This window comes from Haliotis asinina, chromosome 2 (assembly GCF_037392515.1).
Source record: "Haliotis asinina isolate JCU_RB_2024 chromosome 2, JCU_Hal_asi_v2, whole genome shotgun sequence".
Lineage (NCBI taxonomy): Eukaryota > Metazoa > Mollusca > Gastropoda > Lepetellida > Haliotidae > Haliotis > Haliotis asinina.
Window position 1 is genome coordinate 10,998,658 of NC_090281.1, and position 21,479 is coordinate 11,020,136.

Consider the following 21,479-nt stretch of genomic DNA (forward strand, 5'->3'; position numbering starts at 1 on the left):
TATTGCTGTAGGCTACTACTGACTTCATGAAGTGGATATTACAGACGGTATGTTATTTATTCAGTTGTGCTAAATCCTAGTGATGTGATGATACGTTATCTTTAGTGACAAAAAGAGTTGTGTGGGATGCTGATGAATTTTTGGAATTGTCTCCATTTGACTATTAACTTTGATTCCTGTTTGACACTCAGTAATAATATTACTGGTGTTGTTGGGATTGATGAGCTGATGCAGACTTTTGTAACTATTTCTGCATGCTATTGAGAATATGTTCCCCTAACATGTTGTGGAGTACATGTCTGCAAGACGTTTTCCACTTTGTTTTGCTATTGAATATTTCATTCAACGTAGTTTAAAGAAGCACAGCTAATTAGTGGCATTTTGACAAATCTGTAGAAGATATTGTATGTTGACAGCTTTCAACTTGTACCATCAAGGTTTGTCCAACTGCTGGCAGGCGATAGCACAGTGCTACATGTGCACTGATCACATTCTTTTAATGTTATAACTTCTATGTAACTTCTTTACTTTCATGTACGGCACTACAGCAGGTGAAAGGGTATTCTTCTGATGCATCATCACATTCAGTATACATTAACATTATTCAATAACAACGTGAAAGCACATTGTCCTCCTGTGTTTAATCGATGTCCTCCTGTGTTTAATCGATATATTTAATCAATGGTGCATCATTTTTAATGCCACTGTATAAACCAAAACAGACCATATACCATGGACATTAGATTTAGGGATGACGATTTTCCTTTGATATATTACTTTTTGATAAACATTTGTTTGTCCTTTGGCTGCTTCAAGTTATTGTTTTAATAGCTACTAGAAAGCTCTTCAGAACTGTCTGGTGAACTTTTGGTGACATTTCACTGTCCCACATGTTTGAATCTTCTTCATTCTCTTCATCTGTTTCTGTCAGGAAGGGTGAGTGAGTTAGTATTTAACGTCACATCGGCAGTATTGCAGCCATATCGTGACGAGGACGATTAATTATAAAAATACAAATGAATTACTAGCACAGACATTGTAAAACCCTGTCAACGAAGGACAGTAAAACTGACTAGAATATCACAGAATAGAATATAAAACTAGTGAATAGACCTAAAACAATGTATCTATAGAGGACAGTACAATATAAAAATGAGCTATAGGTTGCCAACAACTGAAGGTAGATCACCATACTAAGGACCATGGGGACTTACAGTACATTTGCTTCCTGCATGGACCCTAGCTGGATTTACATCATCCCCTCAGCTGTTAGCAATTTAGACAAATCTAGCCATAAAAGTAAAAACACACTTATTCTACGATTAAAAAGCTGGAAAACTGAAATTTACGTCAAATGTTTTTGGACTTACGTACCCTCTCAGGAGGACAATTATTTTACGGTACTTCAACCCCCTTTGAGGGTACAGCCACTAACGATTTGAGTTACTAATTTAATCTTCCAATTTTAAAATATTTATCTATTTACAGTTGGTTAACAAATTTAATTCCTTTAAAAATGCAATAATTAAATGAGGACTAACACTGTTAAAAAGATCCTTCATAGTATGTGAATTAAAATACTGATCCCTTGTGATGGAATACTCAACACAGTCAAGCAAGATATGCTTGACTGTGATTCTTTCATCACAATGGATGCAGAAAGGAGGATCCTCACCTTTCAAAAGGTATTCATGTGTATATCTGGTGTGGCCAATACGACATCGCCGCATGATGACCTCTTCAAATCTGGACTGACAACCCAAGTAGGTGTAACCAACATAGGGTTTTATTGCATGTAATTTATTTATGCCCACTTGGGTGTCCCACTTCTTCTGCATCAGATCACGGATGTAAGTTCTAATGCTGGCTTTATAATCAGAGTATGGAATAAGAAGTGTTGTCACAGATTTGTTGAGTGCTGCCTTGGCAGCAAGATCGGCCATTGCGTTACCGGAAATACCTACGTGGCTGGGGAACCAACAAAAGACGATGTCGTATTGGCCAGTGGCAAGATTATTATACAATTCAATAATTTTTATTAAAAGTGGATGTTTACAAGAGATATTTTTAATTGCCTGAAGGCAAGAAAGAGAGTCGGAATAGATTATATATTGTTTACGTTTAGGGTGTCTTTGAATATATTTGAGAGCTGTTAATATGGCGTTACCTTCTGCTGTAAAAATAGAACTATTATCGGGTAATCGAGAAGATATTGTTCTGGATGCAATGACAGTGGCACAAGCAACTGCGCCACCGTCCTTGGACCCATCTGTAAATAAGGATTTATAATTGCTATATTTATGTTTCAGTTGATTATATTCTTGTTTATACTGTAATTCATTCGTTTCTGATTTTTTAAAAGTCGTAAATGTTAGGTCAACTTGTGGCCTAACCAATTGCCAAGGAGGAGAAGAAAGAAGACGGGAAGGAGCTATGTTTTCCAGCTCAATACTGGCAGCAGAAATAAGTGGTTTCATTCTTAAACCAAGAGGCGGAACAAGAGAAGATTTCTTTTTGTATAAATCCTCATACAGGGGATTGAAAACACAGTTATATGCAGGGTTGGACTCATTTGAATATAGTTTTGTTACATACTGTAAAGCTAATTTTATACGTCGCTGCTCATGAGATGGTTCGTCAGCCTCGACATACAGGCTGTCAACTGGTGAAGTTCTAAAGGAGCCAAGACAAAGTCTTAGACCTTGATGATGGACTGAATCTAATAGTTTTAAGTTGCTTTTGCAGGCTCCACCATAGACCATAGACAATAGAGCCATAATCGAGTTTCGAACGCACGAGAGATCGATATAGATGGAGAAGGGTAGCTTGATCCCCTCCCCATTTTGAATTAGAAACAACTTTTAGCAAATCTAGTGCCTTCAGGCATTTAGCTTTAAGGGATTTAATGTGTGGTAAGAATGTTAAATGAGAGTCGAAAATTAAACCCAAGAACTTGGCCTCCTTTACAACTTTGATAGGGGGCCATTTAAAGATAATTCTGGGTCCTTATGAGGCTTATATTGTCTACAAAAATGTATACAATTCGTCTTGGATTTAGAAAATTTAAAGCCGTTTTCAAGACACCATTTATTTATTTTGTTTAAACATAGCTGCAGTTGCCGTTCAATTGTATGCATATTTTTACCACGACAGGAAATATTAAAATCATCCACAAATAATGATCCATCAATGGAATCATTAAAAACCTTGGATAAACTATTGATCTTGATGCTAAAAAGTGTGACAGACAAAATACTACCTTGAGGGACACCTTGATCCTGATTGTAATGATCAGACAGGGTTGAACCCACTCGGACTTGAAATTGTCTGTTATTTAAAAATTTGCCTATGAATTCAGGCAAACGACCTCGCTAACCGAAATCATGTAAATCTCTCAGAATGCCATACTTCCAGGTTGTGTCATATGCCTTCTCAAGATCAAAAAGGATAGACACAGCATGTTGTTTATTAATCAGCGCGTTTTTCACAAATGATTCTAAACGCACTAAATGATCAACAGTACTTCTGTTTTTACGGAAACCACATTGTATATCTGTGATAAGGTTATTTGTTTCCAAGTACCAAACAAGTCGATTATTTATCATGCGTTCCATGGTCTTCCAAACACAGCTAGTTAATGAAATCGGACAATAATTGGATGGATCCGTATGATCACGTCCAGGTTTAGGTATGGGTACTACTATAGCATCATGCCATAAAGAAGGAAATTTCCCGGAAGTCCAAATATCATCAAAAATTGACAAGAGCGTCTCTAAACAGGATTCTGGTAAGTGCTTCAGGAGCTGATAATGAATGTTATCAGCTCCAGTAGCAGTGTCATGAGCTTGATCAAGAGCAGTATGGAGCTCATGAATAGAAAAAGTTTCATTATAATCTTCCCCATTATCAGAATTGAAATTAATAGTTTTCTTTTCTTGTTGTTTTTGATACTGCTGGAATTTAGGTAAATAATTAGAAGAGGAAGAGTGTTTAGCGAGAGTTTCACCCAGTTTATTCACAATATCTAATTTATCAGTAAGTAATTGATCTCCATGTTTAAGATGATGGACAGTAGATTTAGTACCTTTACCTTTAATTTTCTGGATCATGTTCCATACCTTGGACATGGGTGTCCGAGAATTTATTTTGGACACATAATTTTGCCAAGATTGGCGTTTGTTCTCTTTAAAAGTACGCCGCGCTTTAGCATTTAAAATCTAAAATTTATTTAAATTATGCACCATGGGATGGCGACGGAAATAATGTTCTGCCTTTTTCCTTGCCTTCCTAGCTTGTTTGCACTCATCGTTGAACCATGGTTTTCTTATGTGTGGAACTGCAGAGGAATTTGGTATACACTCATCAGCTATGGAGTTCAGTTGATCAGAAAAGCATTTAATAGCATCAGGAACGTCAATAAAACGTTCGGGTTTAAGTTTCTCAGCACACAGTGTTTCATATAAAGCCCAGTTAGCCTTTTTAAAATTTCGCCTTGATGATGGAGGAACATCAGATGGAGTTACAGCTTTTAATATAGTAGGAAAATGGTCACTTCCACACAGGTCATCGTGGACTGACCATTCAAATTCATTTAGTAGTACTGAATTTGTCAATGACAAGTCAAGAGCAGAATAGGTCCCTGTACCAGGGTGTAAATATGTGTTGGAACCATCATTATAAATACATAAATCATTGTCATAACAAAAGTCCTCCAACAATTTACCTTTAGTGCTTGTTGTTACACTACCCCAGAGTGGGTTGTGCCCATTTAAATCTCCCATTATAATACAGGGCTTCGGGAGTTGGTCATATTGAGCCTGAAGATCAGTTTTGGCAAACGTTGAAGACGGCGAAATATAGAGAGAGCATAGCGTAAACGCTACATGTAAAGTAAGTCTCACTGCAACAGCCTGCATATTAGTATTTAGTGAAACAGGGCTTTGAATAACGTTTTGTCTGACTAGAACGGATGACCCGCCAGTGGCTCTATCACCCGGAGGTGAAAAAGAATGATATGCATTATAATGACGAAGGTCAAATGTATCTGTTTGTTTTAAATATGTCTCTTGGAGACATAACGCTGAAGGTGTAAAATCCTGGACTAATAGCTGTAATTCATGTAAAGTAGTCCTCAATCCTCTACAGTTCCACTGTACAATATTATTGGAGTAAACTATCTTTTGGGGTGATTTATTGGGGATCTACCCCGCACTCTTTTGGAGGGCGACAAGCTATGTGCCCTAGAATGGACGTTTTCAGAAACGTCCATGTCCTCGAGAGACCCATATTTGTTAAACAATTGTATTTTGTTCTGTGACCCTTTAGGAGCTCTGCCACTTAGTTTTTTCATAGGATCTGGCCTTTTAGGTTTAGTTTTAACAGTTTCTGAACATTTTGGAGTTGATTGAGAAGACTCATGATCAGAGGATGCTACTGATTGGATTTGAGACTCTGGCGTTTGAGTAGATATTGCAGGTGAAAAAATCAGAGGAGCTTCTGATGTTATCCAAGTCAAGTCAGTTTGACAGCTTGCGGTTGATTTTGTACTTGCTTCCGACGATGTTTTAGTAATGGAAGCATAGCTTTCTTTAGGTTCAGAACTTTGGACCAGTTTTTTTGGCATCTGCAAAACTAATGTTTCGGGTGAATTTTAGTTTGTTGATCTCCATGTGATACTTCCAGACAGGACATTCTTTGGAAAACGATGAATTGGCACCAGTGCAGTTCGTACATTTCTTAACGTTACTGTCACAATCTTCCGTTGTATGTGTCTTTTCACCACAGTGAGCACAAACAACAGACAATGTGCAGTTATTAACCCCATGGCCGAACTTTTGGCATTTGAAACATCGAAGAGGGTTTGGAATGTACATTTCAACGTTGATGTTACAGTATCCTGCTTTCAATGATTTTGGAACATTTGGAGAAGAGAAAGAAAACAAATATGTATTTGTGTTGACAGTAGCATCATTTCTACGGGTTGTAAAACGTTTGACAAAAAGGACACCTTGCTCCTTCATCTCTGAGGCGATGTCAAGTTCTGACATGTCAGCAAACAAACATTCACGGTCCCTGACAATTCCTTTGCTCGTGTTAAGTGTTTTGTGAGCCGAGATCGTAACTAGAATACCGACAAAAGATTTAGTACTCATAAGATTGGTGGCTTGCTGTCTTTTTGCACACTCAACCAGAAGGGCACCGGAACGTAATCACCAGCGATGCCTTGTATACCTTTAGCTACGGCAAAAGGATTCAACTTTAAAGGGGTCTTGTCAATAGTCTCAACAACAAGAAAACGTGGCCAGTAATCAATTGAGTTGGGCAGTCTGTGGTCAGTTTCAATGGGATCAGTATCAAGCTGACGTTTGCTCTTTTTTTGAGGGGTTTTGTAAGCCATGTTTAGTTAGTTACATTTCATCATCTGAGCTCCCCACCCACCACGGAGTATCACAAGGACAATGCTGAATGCAAGTGGGTCTCCGACTTGCAGCACCAAGGATACTCAGATGATATACTCTAGCGGAAGAATTAAAAATAACTAATCCACCAGATTGGCCCATGAGCCATCGCCTTCTGGCATAAGACTCTAGGCAAAGTTCATACGATCATAATTCAGAATAAAAAGGTTACAAATCAACAGTAGTGCCAAGACCGAATTTCAAAACAATTCCAAATATCAAAAATGTGCAATGACACAGACACAGTCCATGACCAGCCGATTGGTTGAATCGGGCCCATTCAACCACCCGTCTAGGTGAAGTAAGGGCCGAAGTGGTGTGTTGGGCAAATGGAACGCAGTTAAAAGCCCATCTGCCCTCAACCACCAGGATCCCATCCTCCACCGACACGGGACGCAACCCACGGCAAACAGGTTGCCCAATTTAGTCGCCTCTTACGACAAGCAATGGGGTGCTGTGGATACATTCTGTCCCGGGTCCACACGGGAGAAGAGCACTTAGCGTTACCCAGTACCCACCACGAGGAGGTGGCTCTTCATGGGTGCCTCTGTCAGGAAGGAAGGGTGTTGAAAGGCTGAGCAATCTGCCTCTTCACAGGTACAGGATTTGGTGCAGACATCACAGCACAAGTGCTGTTTCAGTTCAGATTTTGTAGCTTGATATGCATCAAGTATGACTTGTCTGTGACGTAAGTCTTTGTTTGTAACATAGGTGAGCATTTCTTGCCCGTACTTGTCCCTTTTCAAGCCCAACGTGCAGACCATGGCAGATGGAATGACTGGTCACCGTCTCGAATTGCTCGCCCAAGTTGATGCACGAAGCTGACCATGTCTCTTTGCGGTCCATAATGCTTAACATTATGTATACCTTTAAAGTTCACACCCATTCCTGCAGAGCTGGAAGCCATGAGGACACGAATAAAACCATCCATCGTGCCCATGTCCTCACGGATGACTTCTTTCACTGATTCTGGTGTGACAGAATGAAACATCAGAATGTAGTGATAAGCTGATGGCAACATTTTTTAAACATGCTGAACAATGTTCCACACATCCTTATTGTGGTAAAACTAATGTATCTGGGACAGATGTCTTCCTTTTCGACAACCAGTGTCAGCAACCACTGAAAGCAATAACCTTAGTGAAGAGTTTTATATTTACTCTGTCTGGAGTGAAGAGTTTTATATTTACTCTGTCTGGACTGTCAACAATGTCAACACAATCAACAAGGGCCAACGTCTTATGTATTTTGTTCGCATACTCTTGCTGGCTGTTGCAGTGATAACAGGTATAGGGCATGATAAGAAACATCTTGCCTCTCCAATGTTGCCAAACCATTTCCTGAAAGCCTCGTCTTCAAACTTTTCAGACCTAAAAATGTATGAAAACCATTTTTAGTTTGTAATTGTGTGAAAGCTTTACATCAGTTTTAATTTTTTCTGAGTAACAATATCAATAAATTCTCAGATTAATACCAGTTTACTGTTATTATAATTCATGATATTTCAATGATAAGGTAATTGTGACGTACACTGGGTATTAAAATACCATTTAGCATAACCTAAATAGATTAGTATTGTTAACAATATGAAGTATAGAATTGGATTGCACCTTTCAATGAGAGTGGTGTGAACTATGTGCTGAGAATGCTGGACCGAATTATGTATTCACTGGTCTATTATTCACTGGTCTATAATCGATATACAAATAACACATGGTTGATATTGCCAGATAATCCTCGGCATTTGACGACACTGATCAATAACAGTTTAAAATAGATTCATAGACTGGTATTATGGATTATTCAGTGACATTAGGAAGACTTGTTTTGCCCTCGATATCATTATAATAATCATACCAATAGTGAATATCAGTACTTACCATAAAATGAAGGTATGGGCTTCTTCGACGACGAGGAGATCAATCAGTTGGTTTAGAAGCCAGTGTGCAACTGAGAGGAGAGATTCGGGTGAACTGACGACAAACCGAACTTTCTCACTGTATATAGAGTCATCGTCGATCTTGCTTTTTCCAATGTAAGATGCAGCAAACCCAAGTTTGGCAAGTTCCTGACACCGTTCTTTCTAGGGGTGTCACGATTCGATTCGATTCGATTTCGATTCGTTATCTTTCAATTTCGATTCGATTCATGAAGAGTTTACTTTACAGCTTTTCTAATCTATTTAATACAGCTTTTCTAATTTATTTAATTCAAATTATCTAACAAGTCATCGTTCTACAATCATCGTCCGAGAAAACAGACAGCTTTCTTTCACGTTCTGTTACTTGCAAGCTGATTGGATAGCTCGTTGCCCTATTAACCAATCACTGTTGATTTTACTTTACTCGTGTAAAGGTACATACAATTACTGGTTTCGTATTTAGACACTTCTAAATATTTGCAGTGTTGGCGATAATTCTCTCACCACAAAGAAAAGGAATTATATGCAACTATTTGACACGCTGTTAATCGATTCACTTCAAACATAAGCCAATACACAATCTTAATACCGTACAAAATGGCTGACGAAGCTACGCTACGAAATGCCCCGGCGAATTTAAAATCTAAAGTTTGGGAATACTTTGGGTTTAGGGGTGAGTCAAAGGAAACTGCCACTTGCAAATCATGTTACACTGATATTACATGCAAAACTGGCTCGACAACGAACTTATTCAATCATCTCAAGCGAAAACACAATGTCGATGTGAATGGTTTAGGTGGGAAATCAGCGTCTGGGGATGCCAAGCGGCCTTCAATTACTAGACAGCAAACCTTATTCCAATCAGTGGCTAAGTCAAAAGCTTGGGGATGACCGCAAAACTGCGATAACAAAGGCAATAGGTGGATATTTGGCTCATGATATGAGACCCTACTCAACCATTGATAAACTTGGGTTTCAAAATATGATTCAGGTCTTGGAACCAAAATATTCCTTGCCTTGCCGAACACATTTTAGCCAAACGGCCATTCCTGGATTATTTACCAAAGTGAAGGATAGAATGTATCTATCACAACAGATTCATGGACGTCAAGGGCAACAGAAAAATTACATAGCCGTGACAGCGCATTATGTAAATGAAGAGTGGAGAGGTGAAAATTTTGTTCTTGAAACACACAAATTCCCTGAATCCCATACAGCAGAAAATCTGGCCAAGTGTTTGAAGGAAACTGTTGGGACATGGAAATTGGAGAGAAATGGGAAGGGGCCATCCGTCACAACGGACAATGCAGCCAACATAGTCAAGGCAGTGAAAGAGACTGGGTTTGAGCCACACATAACTTGCTTTGCTCACACTCTAAACTTGGCTTACACAGCGTGGATTAACAGTGCCACAGATGGAATGATTACTCGGTAGGGTGAGGCGAGTGGTGAGTTTCTTTCACAAAAGTACCTCGGCTACAAGTGCGCTTACACTCTTGCATGCTAAACTTGGGTCTGCCAAAAAAAAGACTTGTGGTGGATGTTTCAACCCGTTGGAACTCAACATATGACATGTTGGAGAGGTATGTGCAACAGCAAGCTGCAGTGTTTGCTGCAATACTGGAACTGAAAAAAAAGATCAAAGACCTGTCTGATGATGACATTCATAACATTGAAACCATTATCCAAGTTCTGAGGCCAATTAAAACAGTAACTACAAAGATGTGCAGCCAAACACATCCAACTGTATCAATGATTCATCCATTCAGAGATGTTCCTGAAACACTTGAAGCAATCTTTTGAGGACAACACCCTGGTTGCTGATGTGAAGAAGGTCATTCGATCTGACTTGGAATCCAGGCAAGTTTATTATATTTTAAATTTTAATTTGATGACAAAAGAATGGCAAAATAAATAAATATAAAATACATAACACTTGTAAATGTTAACTATTCCTAAAATTGTAACAAGTGTATATAAACAATAAACATGTTGTCATGAAAACATATAATAAATCAACTAATTTCACAAAAATAATATGCCAAAAAGTCTACAATAATTCAAACATCATTATATACATCATTGAAAGATTGGTTGGAAAATAAATTTATCAACAATACATTAGACAACAACAATTTCAACAAACAATAATTGGTGAAAATTTATTTTCAGGTATACAGGTACTGTACTAGATTACCTTCTAACAGCCTCAGCTGTGGACCCAAGGTTCAAAAGCATGCCTTATCTAGATGAAGCAGGAAGACACAAGGTTTACCAGGCACTTCAAGACGCAGCCATTCGGTTCCACCAGTCTCAAATTGAGGTAAATAATTTGGCATTATGAATTCCAATTTGAAATTACAACAAAACCAATGTGTCATAATTTTTTATATAGTTAATTCAAAATCTAGTATGACCATATCAAAAATATTTTTAGGTTCATGGGAGGATGGCAGAGGAAATGTCATAGTTTTCAAACTTCATTGGTTTAATTTTCATGATGTTAGTTTGTAAAATAATAGGAAATGTAACCATATATATTTGCAAATGAAAAATGAAATAGTGAAAATCATAATTTGCAGGTTGTAAGAATCAAGACAGAACCAGGAGAGCAGTCTGGCCCAGCAATTCCCACTCTGCCTAGTATGCCTACAACAGATCTTGAAAATGAAGAGTTACAAGCCGAGGCAACAGAACCAGTGCTGAAAACAGAAAACAGAGAAGAAGCTCATTCTACTCTTAGTGACCTCTTTGGTGATGTGTTTGTTGTCAAAGTAGAGGAGGGTCTGAGTGTATATGACAGACTGGATGCAGAAGTGAAATCCTACAAGAATGATGAGTTCCTTGTCCTTGAAGGGGACCCACTGCTGTGGTGGAGGGGGAGGGAGGGAAAGTATCCCCTCTTAGCCAAGTATGCCAAGTGTTGTTTAAGTGTACCAACAACAAGTGAAAGGGTGTTTTCCACAGCAGGGGATATTGTTACTGCTCAGAGGGCATGTCCGAGCAGTAACAATGTTGACCAGCTAGTCTTCCTGGCCAAAAACATGATCATTCCAGATGATTTGCAGTGAATCTGTAACAGTGACTTTGTGGGATGTTAACATATTTGTTGTTTTGAGTTAATGTTAACACTAGCAGCCAGGTAGGCTCATACTAGGCTGGTAGACAAAACCTTTTGATTTTATCCTGAATAGGTGTATTTTGACTTTTAGTCTTCCTGGTCAGTGGCAAAGACCATGATCGTCTCAGATGGTTTGTACTTTACCAGTGAATCTGTAACAGTGAATCTCTTATTTGTTTATTTTGAGTTACTGTTGACTCAACTTGACTGTTTGACATTGGTAGGCCAGGCTGATGGCTTATGCTGAATATCCTCATATTGTGATATTACTGAAGGTCAGTGAAGGACTGTGACTAGGACTGACTACATGTATGTTAAACACTTTGTACTTTGGATTCTAGTCATTCCTTGGTTTACATTGCTGTTATTTATATTTTACTTTCTACAACAGACTAACAGTTTTCACATTAAAGTGAAACTAGTCAAACTAAAACATTTTTCACTTGTTTATGAACTTTATGTGAGAAGAATCGAATCGAGTTCTATTAATCGAATCGAATCGAAGAGTGAGTGAATCGTGACACCCCTAGTTCTTTCATGATTGAAATCAGCGGTGATATTATCAAAACCTTACAATCGGGATTTTTGTGTTCACTCAAAACAGGGAATGCTTGGTAGCAAATAGATTTTCCGCCGCCCGTTGTTATGGACAAGAAAACATCCTTTCCATCATAAGAGATGTCTCAGTGACTTCCTGAACGGGAGTCAACTTTCTATGTTGAAGCGAGAGCACACCCGATCGAAGTCAATTGTTTTCGCCGCCATTACTGTTTATAGAAAGCGCGGAGGTGTGTCCTGTTAGAAGGCTTGTGATTGGTCCGCTCAACTTCTCAGCGTATGCATCTCATTGGACAAAAAACCCGCAAAGGGAGGTAAAAAAAATATTCTCGCGCCGAGACGTAGATGCGTCCAGGGTATAGTGGAGAGTTATCGGAACGTTTATCCTGGAGATATCGAGGATGCCTTAGACCGAACTAAATGACCTTTAAATTCCAATATTTCCAAATCATGAAGTCGTTTTTGACAGCCTTAATTTGATCTGAATAAAGTCCAGGACGTAGAGATTCTGCATGGCATATTTTTTTTATATTGCAAAACTAATTCCTTACGAAAAGATGATTGTTGAGATTTACGAACTTGGGCAAACAGTGTAACAAAAGACCGAATTTCCGACTTCAAACCATCCCACCAGCCTAAAGTTATGGAATTTAAAGGGGGAATATGACTGAAACAAAACCCAGTAAATAGGGCTTTAAAAGATTTTATCTAACAAGAAGTTTTTGAATTTAAAATCTCCAGTACCCAAACTTGTACCAGCAAAATCCTTAGCTTAGAAAGGACACAGTCATGGTCATAAAAACCACAAGCAAAGATATCAGCAGACTCAAGAGTACGAGAAGTATAGTATCGGTCCAAACGAGGTCCGACGCAGGCTGTATTGCGCCAGGAAACCGCCACAGAACCAGGAAACTTGGAGCGATAGACATCAAAAATACAAAAGTCCGAAACCCATTGCTTAATAAGATTGGACCCAGCTTGAGATACTAATCTGCCCCCAATTTTATCTAATTTTGTATCAACAACACAGTTGAAGTCCCCACCCAAAATAACCATCTTACTAGTAACCAAATGCTTTGCTACAGATGTATTAAAATCAACCATATCTGCTTCATGGTTAAGTGCATATACATTAGCAAATCTAATACTAAAACCATTATATATAATTAATAAGCAAATCAACTAACGCCCCTCTATATCAAAATGAAAATATTCCACAACAAAGTTAATACAACATCTAACAATAAAACCCACACTACGACTGAAATTACTTCCAAAACGCCGAAATGCCTTCATCTTAACTTTAGACCCTAATGATTTAGCAATTAGTAAATTATAAACATGGGTTTCTTGGAGGAATAGAAAGAAATCAATGCTATCATTATTAAAATAAATAGCTGAAATATTTGCTTTAACCGAATTATCTAAAAGACCGTTGAAATTTAAACATACAAAGTTATCCATGTTGTTTTGATGAAGTAAAAGATACGCACGTAAAATGGATAACCATCAAGTAACAGTATTGTAGAGTTTCCCCTAGGATTTTTTAGCAGGGCGCAGCGCCCTGCCCTTTTCTAAGACGCCCTGCCCTTTTCCTAAGCCACCCTGCATTGCTGTTCACGGCCTCGCCAGTTTGACACGTGTCACTCGGTCCGGATTTTAAGAAAAACAATAGAGTTGCTCCCCTTCGCAAGTTGAAGGTTTTCACAACAATCTCGCCATTACTTGCAAATGTGCGTTATTTCACAATGCCAACTAAGGAAAGAATCAAGAGGAAAAGGGAAGAGGCTGCGAGGGCCGAAGCCAGGAAGTGTCGATGACTCCTTGATTTCTTCGCGGGGTAGGTGGCTATGTGCGGTTAATTTCGTTATATAACATATCTGTAATAAATTGCATGTGACAAGAAAAGATGACTCAGGCTTTGGTAGTAGTACAAAGTACTTAGCATTAATATTTTACATTGGCTGTTGGTTAGATATTTCAACGAAATTTGGGTTTGTTTCGACTGATTACCCAAGCGGAAGTGTCCGCCATTTTGTTTCATTTTACACGGATATTTGTAAAACGTATAACAAACACAGTTTTGTGTGTATATAAACATTTTAGACTATGCAACAATGCTTAATCAATAATTTATAAAGCACAGCTTTAGAAGTTATTGGTATATTTTGAACTGCTTAGTTCAATCGAAAATAACGACGAAGCCATTGTCGTCGCGGTATGGGTTTGGAAATGCGAAAACATACATACTTATATGGGTGATTTAGAAATAATCTGTTTTCATTCGAGCGTTTACATTATTCCATAACGTGATTCACAATGCTTGCAGAAACATTTTGGTATTTTCTTGTACTGCCAAATTAAACAAAAAACTATGATTTGAGTAATTGTGACACTGCAGCCACATTATAGTCACATTTTCTTTATTTGTAACGAGTTTGTGTACTCTGAACTACTGCATTTACATTGCAATCCATGTGGTTTTGCTTTTGTACTTACAACTGCTATAAACATAATGCTTAGTAACTTATAATAATTTCAGGCCAAATCTGGAGGAATCAGAAGTAGTTTCCTATGAAGAAAGGATTTCTTCATCAAAAGAATCCGAAACACCTGAAGGGACAGAAAGCAGAACAGTTTCCTTTCGCAAGAAAGAGAAAAAAGATGCAGGGCACAAACTGACATTTGAACCCACGTGGCAAGAAGGCAGGCCTTGGTTGAAATATCAAGATGACCAAAATGAAGATGGCGTAAAAGAATGCATGATGTTTTGTACTCTATGTCAGAAGTGGAATACAAAAGGGAGAAATGGATCCATGGTATGGAATAAGGAAGGATGCGAGACCATTAGACTTGACAAAGTGTCGTTGCATGAAAGCTCCCCTTATGAGAAGGATGAAGCAGTTTCCGTTAAGAACGCTTTCCAGAACTTTTCAGGACAAGAAAAATCTGCCCTAGTAGATGCACAGAAAGTCCTATATTTTCTTATAAAGCATAACTTGCCCCATACCACACTCTTTGGACCTTTGATTGATTTATGCATTGAACTTGGAGCTCCAAACATTGCCAACCTTGACTGTGGTAAGAATGCATCATACAAGGGTCATAGGACAATACAAGAGTTTGTTGAATGCCAAGCTGAAGTAGTGGAAGAGGAAGTGGTGAAGAAAATGAAGGAGAGCAGTTAATTTGGACTCATGCTTGATGAGTACACGGACGTATCAACAAGGAAACATCTTGCTTTTGTTGGGCGATACGTTGAGGATGGAGAGCTCAAGTTAGCCTACCTTTGTGATCAAGAAATCCCAAATGGTACTGCAGACACAATAGTTGAGTCTGTGAAGGGATACATGGCAGAAGCAAACCTCAATCCCCAAAAGATGACATGTTTTGCTAGTGATGGACCAGCAGTGATGGTTGGAAAACGAAAAGGAGTGGTCACACAGCTGAAGAAAGAAAATCCTGCAATGATTGATATCCACTGCATTAACAATCGACTACAACTTGCCATAAGTGGTGCATTTAAATCTGTGACAGCTATTGGATGTGTTGATGGGTCTGTTTAAATATTACCACTTCAGCACAGTTAGATCTAAAAGCCTGGAGAAAATGCAGGTTTTGACAAAAGAAATGGAAGACTCAGAATCTGGAAATCCCATCACAATCAAGAAGGCAGTGCATACCAGGTGGTTGAGTCATGAGAGAGCAGTGTACACAGTTAGGCAGTGTTACCCAGCAATTCTTGCAGATCTGGAAAATGCAGTTGGGATATGAAATGACAAGAGGGCTGGTGACAAGCTTAGTGTAACTGCTGAAGGACTGTACAAACAGCTGAAGTCATATGATAAGTTGTACTTTATCCTGCTCCTTTGTGATGTCTGCACCATGTTGGCTAACTTGACAAAGTTGTTCGAGAGGAGAGATTTGGACCTGAGTGTTATTGAACCACAACTTCGCAGCAGTGTTGCTTCACTGAAGAGAATGAAGGAGAAGCCAGGTCCATATCTCTCCAAAGTTGACCAGCTCACTTCTCAGTATGGTCTAGACATGACCATGAGCAGACAGATGAATGTGCAGTCTTCCAAGGATACCTTCCTTGACCTACTGATTGGGAACTTGGAGTACAGACTGCAAGCTACACCAGTCCTCAAGTCTGTCAGCCCTTGACCTGAGGAAAGCTGGAGATTCCTCATTTCTCACCTTTCATGGAGATGCTGAGGTATGCTTGTAATGCATGATATTCTAAATTCAGTAGTTGGAGTTCCTGAAAACCGACTAAGAAAGTATACCATTGTTGATGTGAACATTCAATGTCAATCATTTGTAACACTTATTTATTATGTCTTCAGTATTGTTAATAGTACAACTAGCTATTTGTATTATATCTCTTTTACAGGTGTCAGACCTCGCAGAACAGTTCAAGTTGGATACAGACCAAACTCTTCTGGAGTGGAATCAAGTGAAGGAACTCTTCTCCAATGATCTTGACACTAGCTCCCATGCAGCCATGCTGAAAACACTGACAAGCCTGAAATCACAACTGGGCAACCTGTATCCATGTATAGTCAAGCTGCTAAGTGTTTATGCTACAGTCATCCTGTCAACATCAGAAGTGGAGAGGGTTTTCTCAAAAGTGAAGCTCATTGTTACTGACCACAGGAACAGACTGTGTGTGAAGAACTGCAACAGTGAGTGAGTGAGTTAAGATTTAACGTCACATCGGCAATGTTGCAGCCATATCGTGACGAGAACATACGTGACATAAAATATATATATGTGTGCATACTATGTAGAACCTGTCGACGAAAGACAGTAAAACCACTAGACTATCACAGTTAATATTAAAACTAGTGTGGAAACTTATAAGAATATAACAGTATCATTATTTGGACAGTACAATATAAAAACAGGCCATAGATCGCCAACAACAGAGGGTAGATCACCATACTAGTGACCATGGGGACTTACAATACCTCTGCTACCTGCATGGTCCCTAGCTGGATTTACACCATCCCCTCAGCTGCTAGCGATTGTATACAAGATTAGCCACAAATTAAAATGACACATATTCTACGGCTAAAAAGGTGGAAGAATAAATCTGACTTCAACAGTTTTTTGGACTTACGTACCCTCTCAGGAGGACAATATTTTTTACGGTACTTCAACCCCCTTCGAGGATACAGCCACTAACAATCGTAGTTCCTGATTCGACTTCCAATCTTAAAACATTTATCTATTTACAAGTCATGTAATAAATCTAATTCTTTTAAAAACGCAATGATTAAATGATTACTAACGTTACTATAAAGATCCTTCATAGTTCCCGATTTAAAATAGTTATCCCTTGTGATGGAATATTCAACATAGTCAAGCAAAACGTGCTTGACTGTGATTCTTTCATCACAAGGGATACAGAACGGAGGATCTTCACCTTTAAGCAAATATTCATGCGTATATCTTGTGTGGCCAATGCGACATCGTCGCATGATGACCTCTTCAAATCTGGACTGACAACCCAAGTAGGTGTAACCAATGTAGGGTTGTATTTCATGTAATTTGTTGATACCGACTTGAGTGTCCCACCTTTTCTGCATCAGATCACGAATGTAAGACCTAATGGTAGCTTTGTAATCAGTGTGTGGAATGATAATTGGTGTCACAGATTTGTTGAGTGCTGCTTTAGCAGCAAGGTCAGCGAGCGTGTTCCCAGAAATGCCAACGTGGCTGGGTAACCAACAAAAGACGATGTCGTATTGGCCGGTAGCAAGATCATTATACAATTCAATGATTTCTATTAAAAGTGGATGTTTACAAGAAATATTTGTAATAGCTTGAAGGCAAGAAAGAGAGTCAGAAAAGATTATATATTGTTTACGTTTGGGGTGTCTTTGAATATATTTAAGAGCTGTTAATATTGCATTTGCTTCGGCAGTAAAAATGGAGCTGTTATCTGGAATTCTAGAAGATATTGTTCAGGATCCAATGACAGTGGCACAAGCAACTGCGCCACCGTCCTTGGAACCATCTGTAAATAAGGGTTTGTACTTGCTATATGTACTTTTTAATTGATTATATTCTTGTTTATATTGTAAATCATTAGTTTCTGATTTTTTAAATGAAGTTAATGTTAGGTCGACTTGGGGCCTAACCAACTGCCAAGGAGGAGAAGAAAGAAGACGGAAAGGAGCTATGTTTTCCAGCTCAATGCCGGTCGAAGAAAGAAAGGGTTTAATTCTGAGCCCTAGAGGTGGAACCAGAGAAGACTTCTTGCCGTACAAATCCTCATGAAGGGGATTGAACACACAATTATAGGCAGGGTTAGATTTATTAGAGTATAATTTAGTAATGTATTGTAAAGACAATTTTATACGGCGTTGTGTAAAAGATGGTTCATCGGCCTCAACATAAAGACTGTCAATACGTGAAGTTCGAAAAGATCCAAGACAAAGTCTTAAACCTTGATGGTGGACAGAATCAAGAAGTTCGAGGTTGCTTTTGCAGGCTCCACCATATACGATGGAGCCGTAATCAAGTTTTGAACGGACGAGTGATCGATATAAGTGTAAGAGGGTAGTTTGATCCCCTCCCCACTTTGAGTTGGAAACAACTTTCAACAAATCAAGTGCCTTCAGGCATTTAGCTTTAAGGGATTTAATGTGCGGTAAGAAGGTTAAATGAGAATCGAAAATAAGTCCCAAGAACCTGGCCTCCTTTACAACTTTGATGGGAGTGCCATTTAGAGATAGTTCAGGGTCCTTATGTGGCTTATATTTTCTACAAAAGTGTATACAATTAGTTTTAGACTGAGAAAATTTAAAGCCGTTTTCAAGACACCATTTATTTATTTTGTTCAAACACAACTGCAATTGTCTTTCAATAGTATGCATATTTTTACCGCGACAAGAAATATTAAAATCATCCACAAAAAGTGATCCATCAATGGAATCGTTTAAAACCTTGGATAAACTGTTTATCTTAATACTAAATAATGTGACAGACAAAATACTGCCTTGTGGAACACCCTGATCCTGATTATAATGATCAGACAGGGTAGAACATCACTCGTACTTGAAATTGCCTGTCTTTTAAAAACTGTGATATAAAATGAGGTAAACGACCTCTCAACCCAAAATCATGTAAATCCTTTAAAATGCCATGCTTCCAGGTGGTATCATACGCTTTCTCGAGATCAAAGAATATCGATACAGCATGTTGTTTATTCACTAAAGCATTTTTGACAAAGGATTCTAAACGTACCAAATGATCAATGGTACTTCTATTCTTCCGAAAACCACACTGAATATTTGTAATGAGGTTATTGGTTTCCAGATACCAAATTAATCTGTTATTTACCATTCGTTCCATGGTTTTGCAGACACAGCTAGTTAATGAGATCGGTCTGTAATTGGAAGGATCAGTATGATCCTTACCAGGTTTGGGTATAGGGATTACAATGGCATTACGCCAAGAAGGAGGAAAGTTTCCAGATGTCCATATTTTGTCAAAGATATCTAAAAGTGTGACCAGACACGGTTCAGGCAAATGTTTCAGCAGCTGATAGTGAATATTGTCATCACCTGCTGCTGTGTCATGAGCTTGTTCAAGAGCAGTATATAGCTCATGCAACGAAAACATTTCATTATAGTCTTCACCGTTATCCGATTCAAAATGAATGCTTGTCTTCTCCTGTTGTTTCTGATATCTCTGAAACTCAGGGACATAATTTGCTGATGAAGAATTTTTGGCAAGAGTTTCGCCAATTTTATTTGCAATTTGACATTTGTCAGTAATTAAATTATCACCACCTTTGAGATGGCGTACGGTAGACTTTGAACCTTTACCTTTAATTCTTTGAACCATGTTCCATACTTTGGACACTGGCGTGCGTGAATTAAGTTTGGAGACATAATTTCTCCACGATTGTCGTTTGTTTTGTTTAAAGGTTCGACGCGCCTTTGCATTCAGTATTTTGAATTTGTCTAGGTTATGGACAGTTGGATGACGGCGAAAATAATGTTCTGCCTTTTTCCTCGCTTTTCTGGCCTGTTTACAATCTGCATTGAACCACGGTTTTCGTACATGTGGAGTCATAGAGGACTGTGGTATACACTCATCAGCTATTTTTATTTAGAATGTCAGCAAAAGTGTGAATTGGATCAGTTACATAACTGAAACATTCAGGTCGCAGTTTTGATTGACACATAGTTTGATATAAAGACCAGTTAGCCTTCGAAAAGTTCCATCTTGTAAACGATGGAGAATCGGATGGAGTAATTTCTGAGAGGATAGTTGGGAAGTGGTCACTTCCACAAAGGTCATTATGAACTGACCAATCAAATTCATTGAGGAGGTGAGAATCAGCAAGAGATAAATCCAGAGAAGAATAAGTGCCAGTTGCAGGATGCAGATAGGTGCTTGAATCATCATTAAATATGCAGAGGTCATTATTTGAAATGAAATCTTCAATTATTTTGCCCTTAGTGTTAGTGTTAGTACTGCCCCAGAGTGGGTTGTGACCGTTTAGGTCACCCATAATAACACATGGTTTTGGGAGTTGGTCATAGAGTGATTGAAGGTCAGTATGTTGAAGTGTTGAAGAAGGCGGAATATACAGAGAACATAGTGTAAATGCTACACCCAGAGTCAGTCGCACTGCAACAGCTTGGATATTAGTGTTTAGTATAACAGGGCTATGAATAACATCTTGCTGTATATGAATAGTAGAACCTCCAGTGGCCCTATCACCCGGGGGGGGGGGAAAGAGAATGATAGGCGTTAAACTGGCGTAAGTTAAAATTATCTGTCTGTTTCAGATGTGTTTCATTCAGACAGAATGCGGATGGTGTGAGATCCTGGACTAAAAGCTGTAGTTCATTGAAATTAGTTCTTAGACCTCTACAATTCCACTGTACGATATTAGTTAAATGACCTATCTTTTAGGTGGATGGATAGGGGATCTACCCCCTTGCTTTTTTTGAGGGCGACAAGCTATGTGCCCTGGGATGGATGTTTTCTGACACATCCATGTCCTCCAATGAACCATATTTGTTAAATAATTGAAGATGGTTCTCCGAACCCTTTGAAGCTCTGACACATTTTTTCACTGTTTCTGCCCTAGTCTTGACTGTATTTTAACTGTTTTCTTTGAACTTGTTTCTGGACGAGTCTCCTGAGTGGACTGAAGCAATGACTGTGATTGATCCTGAACTTGGATCTGACTGTTTATACATGGTTCCGAAGTCTGAGTAGACTGTTCTTCAGGTATAAGGTGAGGGGTGTCAGCTGTTACCCAAGTCAAATCTGTTTGACACTCTATGGAAAAAACTAGTGACTGCCGAATTTACTCTTGACAAACTTTCAGACGGTGTCTTAATGACTGATGCATATGAAACATTGGGTACTGTTGATTCAACAATCTTTT

General features: G+C 38.6%; 1 protein-coding gene across 1 annotated transcript; it reads right to left on the reverse strand.

Annotated features, from left to right (window-relative positions):
• Positions 1-7,200: 7,200 nt before the first annotated feature.
• On the reverse strand, positions 7,201-15,945 carry LOC137271371 (ATP-dependent DNA helicase RecQ-like). The gene is made up of 5 exons (XM_067803992.1): positions 15,888-15,945; positions 12,025-12,182; positions 8,339-8,541; positions 7,719-7,828; positions 7,201-7,466 (listed from the first exon to the last, which is right to left on the reverse strand). Exons 1-5 carry the CDS (start codon positions 15,943-15,945, stop codon positions 7,201-7,203), a joined length of 795 nt encoding a protein of 264 aa, XP_067660093.1.
• Positions 15,946-21,479: the final 5,534 nt, after the last annotated feature.